Here is a 10853-nt window from a genome sequence, read left to right on the forward strand (position 1 = left end):
GCAGGCTGGGGCTCCCTGCTCCCACAGTCCCTGTGCCCAGGGCTGCTCAGTCCGGGCCCCGAGCCCCGGGCCGGGGTCAGCAGGACGCGGGCTCGCCGCCTCCGTCTGTCTCGGGGATGGGCTCCAGCGGGGCCGGCAGCCGCGAGGGCTCGGGCGAGGCTGAGCCGTTCCTGCCGATGCCGCACGACTGGCCCGCGTTGTGGATCTGCCACAGGTTGTCCAGAGCCTCCGCCTTGGCGTGCTTGAGGAGGTCAGCCTGGCCCTGGGGACGAGATATCGGGCTGTGGGGACGGGAGGTGACGGGGAAGGGGAAGGGGAAGGGGGAAAGGGGAAGGGGAAGGGGAAGGGGAAAGGGGAAAGGGGAAGGGGAAGGGGAAAGGGGAAAGGGGAAGGGGATGGGGAAAGGGGAAAGGGGAAGGGGAAAGGGGAAGGGGAAAGGGGAAGGGGAAAGGGGAAGGGGAAGGGGAAGGGGAAGGGGAAGGGTGGGCAGGGCAGGGCAGGGCTGTCCCCGCAGCCCTCGCCGCTCACCTTGAGGACAGTGATGTTCCAGGCGAAGCTCTCCAGCGCCTTCTGCAGCTTGCGGCCCCGCAGCCCCTCCTTGGTCTCGATGCGGTGCAGCTCCTTGTGGAAATCCATCCCTGATGGACGGCACAGGGGCTCAGGGACGTTGGCATGGGGGCAGCCACCACCCCTGGCCAAACAGCAACCAAGCCAGAGGGATGCCCTTTGCCCACCATGGGATTGCAGGCTGGGTGGGCTCCCCACTGCCCCAGCAGCCACAAGAATCCTCAAATGATGGGACCCCCAACCATCCCAGCACAACAACCAGCTGCACCCTGGGGCCGTTCTGGACCCAGACACCACAAGGTCTGGCGGGGCAGTGAAGCCCCTGGGCAGAAGCACAACTCCTGCACTCCACGGCCCATCTGGGGGCACTCAGAGCCCCCCATGGCTGTGCCACCCCCGGAGTGGGTGCTATATTTACCCCTGGTGACGCAGCAGCGGCTCGGGGCCCACGCCAGGGCTCCCACGCAGCTCCCTCGCCCCGGCGCTGCCAATCAGCCCGCCCACAGCCCTGCAGCTCCCCGGGGCCCAGCTCCTGCCAGCCGGGTACCAGCACCACAGCAGCTCGTCCCCAGCACGGCCGGGGGGAAAGCAGGCACCACCAGGGCACGGGGCTGGGGGAAGCAGCTGCCAAAGCGCTGCTGCCACCACCCCGAGGGGCTGCACGGCCCAGAATGCCTCTGCTCCTGCAATGCAGGGGGGCACAGCACCAATCTGTGCCCTGCAGCAGCCTGTGCCCCGCTGCTCCACTCCCCCAGGGCTGGCGGCAGTGGCAGAGCTGGGCCAAGAGTTTGGGGAGATTTCCGTCTGCAGCGTGGGCAGGGAACAAACACGGCAGCAGGGCTGGCATGGCAGGGACAGCAGAGCAGGGCTCTCTCCTTCCTCCCAAGCCTCTCCAGCTCCTGACGCTCTCACAGCCCCACGGGGAGCCCACACAAGACCCTGGATCTGGGGGGGGGGGGCTATGCCAGTGGGGTCCCAGCCATCAGTGGGGCCAGAGGTCCCAGAGTGGGGGCACCTGCAGGGAGGGCCAGGGCAGGCAGCAGCAGCACCTGCCTGTGTGGGTTCTGCCATGTGTTAGGGAAGTCTTAACACTCAGTTGCCATTTCTGCTGTCAGCCCCAGCCTGTTATTTCTGGCACTAATTATGTTCTGGCGTTTGACAGCTAATGACTCTTCCCCGCTTCCTCATCAGCCTCCCCCACTCTGCTTGCTCCCTACCACACAGCTCTGCAGCCCACCCACCCACAGCCTGCCCCGGTGCGGGAAGCCCTGAGCCCCCCAGGACGTGCCAGAGCCGTGGTGGAGCTGGGGCTGCCCTCCAGGACCCACCTGCCTGCTGTGCCTGGATCAGCTTCCCGTACACGGCGTCGGCAGACTCGATCAGGGTCCTGCTGGTCTGGATCATCTGGGGAGAGGGGCAACGTGAGCAGCTGGGCAGCCCTGGCACTGTGCCCCCATGCCAGGTGGATGGGGACACAGGGCTCAGCAGGGGATGCCCCCGGAGCCAGCACAGTGCCTGGGGTCCGGCCCTTCCCACCCCACGGGTATGGTGTGAGCAGCACGTGGCCAATGGCCAGGTTCCCTTCCACACAAAAGAAGGAAGCAGCTCTGGCTGTGGCTATTAATGGGATTTCTCCCACCTGGTGGGATCAGGGCAAGGCACAGAGTAGAGGCTGCAGTGTCTGAGGGTCAGACTGATCAGGGCAGGATTGTGCTTGGGCAAGACTCCTCCCTGGGCAGCCACCACGCAGCCCCCTGCCCCAGGATGGGTACAGGGAGTTCAGGGTTCCCCATCCTTGGATCTTGTGATCCATCCCACAAAACCTGCCTGGGTTCATCCCATAAAACCCACTCAGGTTCATCCCACAAAACCTGCCTGGGTTCATCCCATAAAACCCATTCAGGTTCATCCCACAAAACCTGCCTGGGTTCATCCCATAAAACCCATTCAGGTTCATCCCATAAAACCCACTCAGGTTCATCCCATAGAACCTGCAGCAGCAGTGGGTGCTGGTCCCAGTGCCAGTGATGCCAGGGAGCGTCCCCAAGGAGCCAGGCCCTGGCAGGGTGGCACTTACCGTCTCGTAGGCGGTGAGGACCTTGCGCAGCAGGTCGGGGATGGGGCCCTGGGCCTCCATGGGTGGGTACTGCTCTGCCAGGTTCAGGGTGACGCTGGGCGCGCTGTCACTGTGCAGCAGCCACGTGGACACCGTCAGGATGCACTGCTTCATGTTGGCAGCGGGTGTCAGCCCACACAGCTCCTTGAAGGACACCAACGCATTCTGCAGAGAGCAGTGCCCAGTGTCAGGAGTTCAGCTGGGAGGACACCCAGGAACAGCCCCATTTCCCACAGCTCTCTGCTCCTCACTCCTCTCTCACATCCCCCAGGAAAAGGGGGACAGCCCCATCCTCCCCCGAAGAACCCAAGTCCTCCGATGCCTCTGCAGGGCCCTACCTGCACATTCTCCCGCAGGTCCGTGGCCTCCCTCAGCGGCTGGGTGGCCGTCCTGAAGACCTCATCGATGGCTTTGATGCCGGTGGCCTTGGTGGAGGTGTACTCCCTGACCCGGCGGCCCCGGCGCCCCGCCAGCCCCCGGCGGTGCCCCTTGCCCCCGCCACGGCGGTCGGTGATGGCCACGTGCACAAAGAGGGTGGCGTGGGGCAGGGGCTCCCCGGCCAGCGACTGCAGGGGGACGTGGCGGTAGCCGGGCTGCAGGCACTCGAAGGGGATGGTGTACTGGGCAATGAACTCGTCCCCGATGTAGTCGTCGTCCAGCACCACGAAGCGCAGCACGGCCAGCTCGGGCAGGTTGATCTGGAACTCCAGGCTCTCGTCGAAGATGGGGTTGTCCCCGCTCTGCAGGGCGGTCTTGGTGCGGTGCTCGGCGCAGTCGGCCGGGATGCCGTGGATTTCAGCGCACACGTAGGGCTCCACCACCTCCCCCTTGGCCCCCGAGCCCTTGGGCTTGGGGAGGTTCTGCCCGCTGATGACCTTGAGGTGTAGGAGCTGGGCTGGCACGCCGGGCAGGGAGTCCTTGGCGTTGGCACTGAAGTAGGAAACCTCCTCCCGCATGATGGCCGGGCGGAGGACGTAGCCACAGGCGCCGTTCTGCCGGAACCAGCCCGCGTTCAGGTCCATCATGAGCCCTGGCGTCTGGTAGTTCATGGCCACCATCTGGCAGCCGCACTTCCAGAAGTCCTGGGGGTTCATGTTGCTGGCGTCGATGCGCATGGGGCTGGGGTAGACGCGGGACAGGAAGCGCTTGTTGTAGCTGACCAGCTCGGCCGGGCACTCGTTGGCGAAGCGTCCCGCCTCCACCTCGCTGAAGGAGCACATCTCCCAGTAGCGCTGCCCGCGCCTGGAGCTCTCAAAGTCCTGGAAGGGCACAGCCTGGCAGAGGCTCACCAGCTCCGAGAGCTCCCGGCTGAGGCGCACCCGCCGCAGGCCGCCTCCCTCCGGTGCCTCCCGGTCCTCCTGGCCCAGTCTCCGCGCCAGCTCCCATCCTTCCTCCTCGTCCGACACCTCGCCCTCGCTGTCCTCGCAGGTGGGCGGCAGCTTCTTGCCCTTGATGAGGATGCGGCCCTTGAGCTCCTCCGGGGAGGGCAGGTACGAGGCCACGGGGTTGGGGGGCTCCAGGTACAGCTTCTCGCCGAGGGTCTTGCGCAGGCACTGGGCAGCGAGGCGCTGCTGGGGGGCCGAGCAGCGCACCACCAGGCACAGGATCAGGGGGTAGGCCGAGGCAGTGAAGGCGTGCTGGTCGATCAGCCCCACCACGGCACGGAAGGGCACGCAGGAGGCGGCCGAGGGGCTGGTGTAGACCACGGGCTCACCATCGGGGCCGTCCCACAGCACCAGCTCGATGCTGCGGCAGCCCAGGCCCAGGGCGCTGATGTAGCCGCTGATGTCTGAGCGGCCCCAGAAGTTGTCCTCCAGCAGGCAGGCGCTGTGGGCAGAGCTGATGTAGTAGTGGGAGAGGGGCTGAGCCATGTCCTGGCAGACCTTGCGGTGCTGGGGGTCGAAGATGGAGCAGTCAGCAGAGAGCAGGTACCGTGTGAAGCCGTCGATGGCCAGGTAGCCCTTCTCCCGGCCCTCCTTGGAGGGCTCGTACTTGCTGACTATCTCCAAGCACTTCTCCTCTGTCACCCCCTCCATGCCCTGCTCCACCTCCAGGAACATCAGCAGGTCCTTCACACCCAGGTATTCCTTGTTGCTGGAGAACTGGACCAGCAGGAAGAAGATCTCAGGGCGGGTGCAGAGCTCGCAGTATGCCTCCACAAAGAGGTCACAGGCCACCTCCGTGCCAGGACGCTCGCTGGCCTTCTGCAGCTCCTTGAACTTCAGCTCGATGGTGGAGGTCTTCATGCCAGGGTTGAGTGCTTTGATCAGCTGCACAGCCCGGGACACGGGGATGCGGCCGGACTTCTCTAGGTCAGCCAGGTCGAAGACGGAGGAGATCCAGGACGTCCTGAGGCTGGGGTGGCCAGTCCCGGGCGCCTCAGGGCTGTGCTTCCCGTAGGACACCAGATAGCGCAGCCCCATCACCCAGGCACTCACCACATCTGCCGAGCTGGCCACCAGGTCCAGGGACTCGTAGTTGTCCCCGTAGATGATGGAGAAGGCGCACTCGTCGGGGAACTGATCAGAGAGCCCATTGCTGCGCAGGACTGGCGTCTTCTTGCCCACCCTCACCTCTTTGACCGACTTGATCTCAATCTTGGCCTTCTCTGAGTCCTTCTTGGAGGGCTCCCAGCGCACGGAGCGCATGTCGGCGTCCAGCACGAAGAAGCGGCTGTACATGCGCGAGTTGGAGCGCACCTTCTTCAGCTCGCAGCCCTCCAGCATCAGGGAGATGCAGGCAGCCGTGCTGTTGATCTTGCGGTCATTGGGCATGGAGCTGAAGGACACTGTCTTCTTCTTGTGTGGGGGCCGCTGCCGAGAGCCATCCTGCCAGGGTGGGAAAGGGGCAGAGCCATCAGTCAGGGACAGCCAGGCAGCAGCACACGCCCCACCTGCCCCTGGCATCCTCCTGCCCATGGTGCCCCCCACCCCAGCACTGCCCGAGCACCACGCTGAGCCCAGTGTGCTCCGGTCCACCCCTCTGCTCCTGGCATCCTCCTGCCCATGGTGCCCCCACCCCAGCACCACGCTGAGCCCAGTCCATTCCAGTCCGCCCCTCTGCTCCTGGCATCCTCCTGCCCACGGTGCCCCCACCCCAGCACTGCCCCAGGGTGCCCCAGCACCACGCTGAGCCCAGTCCGCTCCAGTCCGCCCCTCTTCTGGGGGCTGGGAGCCAGCTCCAGCCCTGGCTTCCCTCACAGCTCATTGCCTGGCTTATTTTAACTCTGCTTTCCTTCCTTCCTTCCTGCTCCTGGCCCTGAGCTGGATCCTTCCCCGCTGCTTGCTCACCCTCGCAGGCACAGCCAAGCAGCACAGCCCCTGCCTCCTTGGCCTGGGGAGCAGAGGAAAACAGACACCCAGCGTGTGATGCACCAGCAGGGAGCCCAAGAGAGACCCCCCACTCAAGGGGCAGGACAGCCTTGCCAGTGCCACATGCTGGGGACAGCCACGGCCGTGTCCCACAGAGCACAGGGTCACCGTGGCACGGGCTGTTTGCTGCCAGCACCTCGTGCCCACACTCTGCCCTGCCTCCCCACGGGGAGGGGGGACCCAGCTGCCACGGGGCTGGCAGGGGATAAGGGGGAACAGCAGGGCCAGGAGTGTATTATGGGATGGATTTCATTAAGTAGCACAGTAGGAGGAGATTTAATCCACTTCTTCAAGATTATGGTGAGTCACCTCTAATCTGGTGGTGTCTCTGTCAGGGGCAGGTCCTGCTCAGCCGCCCAGGTTGGAGGTGAGGGGTTGCCCCCCTCCAGTGCCCTGAGAGCTTCCACAGCTCCCACACAGGGCAGCACAGCCCATGCCTGGTCTGGAGGGTCGGGATCTGCCCCACGGGGTCAGGCAGCCACAGCCAAGGGCATTTGGATAAGCCACACAAATGGATGTACAGTTTCCCCAGGGAACGGGGAATCCTCCAAGGATGCCCGGGGAAGGAGGAACCAGCACCAGCCCTCAGCCCCTTGTTAGAGCCAGGCACATCCTCCCGTCCTGGAGCTCGGATGTGGTGGCTGCTCGCATCCTCCCGCTGCCAGATCGCTCCAGGGAGCTGGCCGAGCTCCAGGGCTCTGCCTCGGTGCCAGCCATCCCGGGTCGGCGGGCGCTCAGCGGCAGGTCCCGCCATGGGCCAGCCCTGCGGGGAACCACTGGACACGCCGGACGCTTCCTGCGATTCCTGCACGCTGCGATCTGAGCGCCCCGCTGAGAGGCAGCCGCAGCCCCTCCATGGGCACCGGGGGCCGCCCCTCGCGGACCCCCGCCCCTCTCCGCTCCCCGCCCGGCGCACCCACCCCGCGCCGCTCCGCACCGGGCCCCACAGCCGAAAACAGGAAATCCATCCGGAAAGGAAACACGGGCGGGGGGCCTGCGTGCACCCAGCGGCACGGACCTGCTCCAGCCGTGCCCGCTGCAGGCAGCCAGACACACCCCAGCCGTGCCCCGAGCACCCCGGCTCGGGGTGAGAGCCCCTGCAGTCCCCCACCCTGCCAGGCTCACACGGGGGATGTGGTGCCCGTGCAGCGCTTTGGGGTGCAGATGTGTGGCACAAACCCAGGAGCGCCCTGCAGCATTCAGGTTCTGCTTCTCCCCCTGCACGGGCGAGCAGCGAGCAGGGCACGCGAGGAGTTTCGCGTCTGCAGCTGCCCTGCGCTCCTCAGCGCAGCCTGGGGGATGGCTGGGAACAGTCTCTGCTCCCCGGCAGCCCCTTCCAGCACGGCACCCACGGCCATGACAGCACAGAACACCCCCAGACAGAGGGCACAGCTGGGGGATGGCAGGGAACAGTTTCTGCTCCCTTCCAGGCTGTTCCAGGGGATCTTCAACCCAACAAGTGCTGGGCGAGGCGCAGCAGGAGCAGGGGATGGGTAAGGCAGCTGTGGAGTAAAGAGGACACGGCACCCATGGCCATGACAGCACAGAACACCCCCAGACAGAGGGCAGAGCTGGGGGATGGCAGGGAACAGTCTCTGCTCCCTGGCAGCCCCTTCCCAGCTGTGCCAGGGGATCTTCAAGCCAGGGCACACAGCCCACAAGTGCTGGGCGAGGCGGAGCAGGAGCAGGGGATGGGTAAGGCAGCAGTGGAGCAAGGAGGACACGGCACCCATGGCCATGACAGCACAGAACACCCCCAGACAGAGGGCAGAGCTGCAGCCAGAGCAGGGATCCTGCTCACGGTGCCACCGAGCTGGCACGGAGTAGGCGGGGCTCGAAGCACAGACCACGGCACCGATGCCAACCACGATGCCAGCGGTGAGCGTGGGCTCGCACGGAGGGCACGTTCCAGCCCAGCTGCCTGTCCTGCCCAGCTCTGCAGCGTGTGTTAAGCACCTCTTCAGCCAATTATCTCCTGCATTAGTGCCCTGGTGAGTGCTGCTGCCCTAATCTCAGCCTCCACGTGACAGCCACGCTCACCGGCCCCACAACCCGCTCTCAAAGCAGGGGATGGAGAGGAGCCCATCAGCTGTCCCTCCCTCTCCTTTATCCCCCTTGATCTGGCTGCGGTGTGATCCATCTGCAGCTGAATTCCCCAGGTCCCGCGTGTCCCCACCGCCCCTGTCCCAGTGTGGGCAGCGTGGGCAGGGGTGCAGGCGGGCAGCAGCCCCGGAGCTGAGGCAGTGGGAGACCAGGCACAGCCAGGGCTTTTCTGTCGTTCGTTCCCTGCCAAGAAGAGAGCGACTGACACATCCACCCCCCGCGGCACCAGCTGCCACTCCCGGCGAGGGGCCATGGAGTCAGATCCCGGCAGAGGCACCACGGAGCTCCCGGGGATTGCACATGATGGAAAAGGGGCTCAGGGGACAATACTGGGGAAGGGACACATCCTGCAGATCCAATACCCTCCCCAGCATGCTCCCAGCGCACAGGACCACCAGCCTCCTCTGCTTTCAGGCTGAAGAAAGAAGAGAGCAGGTCCTCTAGGCAGGGGCACTGCAGGGGACAGTTCTGAGCCCCGCTGCCCCAGGTCCCCCTGCGAGTCGCACTTTCAGATTCACTCCTCCTCCAGCCTTTTCTGGAAATCCCAAAAAACAACAGAGCCGGCAGCTCTTCCCACAAGTGCCTCCGCTGCCTCTCAGGCCCCGGATGGGCTCGGAGGTGCACAAGGATCAGCAGAAGCTGGGGACACTGCTCGGGTCTGACCTCCCTCAGGTCAGCCCTGACCCTGGGCCACCCGGCCTTCACGTGAGGCCACATCCCGCGGTGACGCAGGTGGTGACAGCGAGCGGGATTTCACCATCCCCATCCCGCTGTGCCCACGGATGGTCTCTGGGCAGGGAAGGATGCTGCTCCGTCCCGGCAGGAGCAGGAGACGCTGGCAATGTCCCCAAGGAAGGCGGGCACAGACGGAGCCCCGGCAGCAGCCCCGGCAGAGCTCCGTGCCCGCCCCGCGTGGGCAATCCCGGCCGCCCCCGCAACAGTTTGCAGCGAGAGCCCGGGCAGAACTCGGGGTCCTGACACTGCTCGCCCAGAAAATTGGATCCCAGGGACGGAACAGTGGGGCTGGGGCACCACGGAAACAGCCCCCTCACGGGGTATTAATAGCACCGGAGCAATCCCAGCTTAAAATAGGCTGCCGGGAGCAGGGAGGCTAGTCCCGGGCGGACGTGACCTATTGTGTCAGCGAGTAGCGCTGGCATCAGCACAATCAGGGGCGTTCATTAGGAAAGCACACGTGTGATCCGCTGCCCACCCAGGTGGGAGACCCCCGAGACCCTCCCTGGAGCCCGGCCCCAGCACGGCCCGGCAGCACCGGGCGTCGGGAGCAGACTGCAGGCTGGCCAGGCCAGGCCCGAGGCTCAGCGTTTGGCAGGAGAGCCCGGGAGAGCAGAAGCTGCTCGAGGGGAGGGAGCGGGCATCTCCTCACGGGAACCCACGGGTGTCCTGAGGGGAGCGGCTGATGCTGCGGCGTGGCCGTGGCACTTGACAGCGCGACCCACGGGCGCTCCACAGAGCCGGGCCGGGCCAGACCGTGCCCTTGGGGACGCTGGCTCCGGGCAGGGCGCGGGGACGCTGTGTCAGTCCCGGTGTGAGCAGCACCGCGGGCAGGTGGCGACCCTCGGCCGCCCGGGGATGCGGCTGCTCTGCAGCTCCCCGGAGCCGCTGCACGGGCACCGGGGGAGCGAGGAGCGCCGACAGAACGGTGCGGGGGGACGCGGGGCTCGGCTCGGTACCCGGCGCTGCGCAGGTGCCGGGCCCGGGGCGCGGGGGGGCGGCCCGGTGCGCTGCCGGTGCGGGGCTCTCACCTTCATGATGCTGGCCCGGGGCGCGGCGGGCGCGGGGCTCCGCTCCGCCGAGTCCTCGCGGCTGCTGCTGCCCGAGCCCGAGCCGGGGCTGCCGCCGCCGCCGCCGCCGCCGCCGCGGGGCCCGTTGGGCAGCGGCGCGGCGGGGCGGGGCGAGCCCGGCGGCGGAGCGCCCCGGGGCCCCTCCGCCATCCCCCGCGGCCTCAGGGCAGCGGCCGCCGCGGGGCCCCGGGGCGCCCGGAGCCTGCGCCCGCCGCCGCCGCCGCTGCGGGCTCAGTGGCGGAGCGGGCGGGAGGCGGCGCGGCCGGGAGGAGGGGACGGGCCGGGCCGGGGGCGGGGACGCGGCGGGGACAGGGATGGGGATGGGGGCGGCGCGGCCCCCTCGCTCCGGGATGCGGCTGACGGGCACCGGGCACCTTCCACCGCCGGGGCATCCCCGGCCTCCGCCCAGCACCGCAGCGCCCGGGCCCGGCAGCCGCCCCATCCCGGTGGGACTCCGGGCGAGCCCGCGGCCGGGCACGCAAACCCAGCCTGGCACCTTGAGCCGGGCATCCGCACCCTGCAGCCTTGGTAGCAGCAGCACAAATGAGGCTGCACCCCAAACAAGCTGCTCCCTGCGGCCGGGCGCTCAAATCGACCTTGCAGCCTGGCATCCAGAGCCAGGCGGGCGCTCGGCAGCCTGGCCCTGCCCAGCGGGTCCCACCCAGCAACCTCCCCTCCCACCGGGGTGGTACCCAGGCACGGCAGGGCAGGCAGAGCCGCCCAGCGCTGGTCCCCGCGCGGCTCTGCCACGCACGGAGCTCCAGGCTTTTGTTGTGGGGTGCTCCCAGCACAAGGAAAAGCTGCTCCCCGACCTGGAGCAGAAATTTTGCTCCAGGTTTTTCCAGCAGGCCTCGGCCAGGTTAATCCCTGGAGGGGGATGGTTTGCTTTGT

At 67.0% G+C, this 10853-nt stretch overlaps 1 protein-coding gene across 1 annotated transcript; it reads right to left on the reverse strand.

Moving 5' to 3' along the window:
* Positions 1 to 76: 76 nt before the first annotated feature.
* LOC134430744 (inactive phospholipase C-like protein 2) lies at positions 77 to 10112 on the reverse strand. The gene is made up of 6 exons (XM_063178623.1): positions 9924 to 10112; positions 3022 to 5511; positions 2645 to 2848; positions 1896 to 1971; positions 529 to 638; positions 77 to 262 (listed from the first exon to the last, which is right to left on the reverse strand). The coding sequence occupies exons 1-6, from the start codon at positions 10110 to 10112 to the stop codon at positions 77 to 79; spliced, it is 3255 nt and encodes a 1084-aa protein (XP_063034693.1).
* Positions 10113 to 10853: the final 741 nt, after the last annotated feature.

The sequence above is a fragment of the Melospiza melodia genome, chromosome 30 (genome assembly GCF_035770615.1).
Source record: "Melospiza melodia melodia isolate bMelMel2 chromosome 30, bMelMel2.pri, whole genome shotgun sequence".
Taxonomy (NCBI): Eukaryota; Metazoa; Chordata; class Aves; order Passeriformes; family Passerellidae; genus Melospiza; species Melospiza melodia.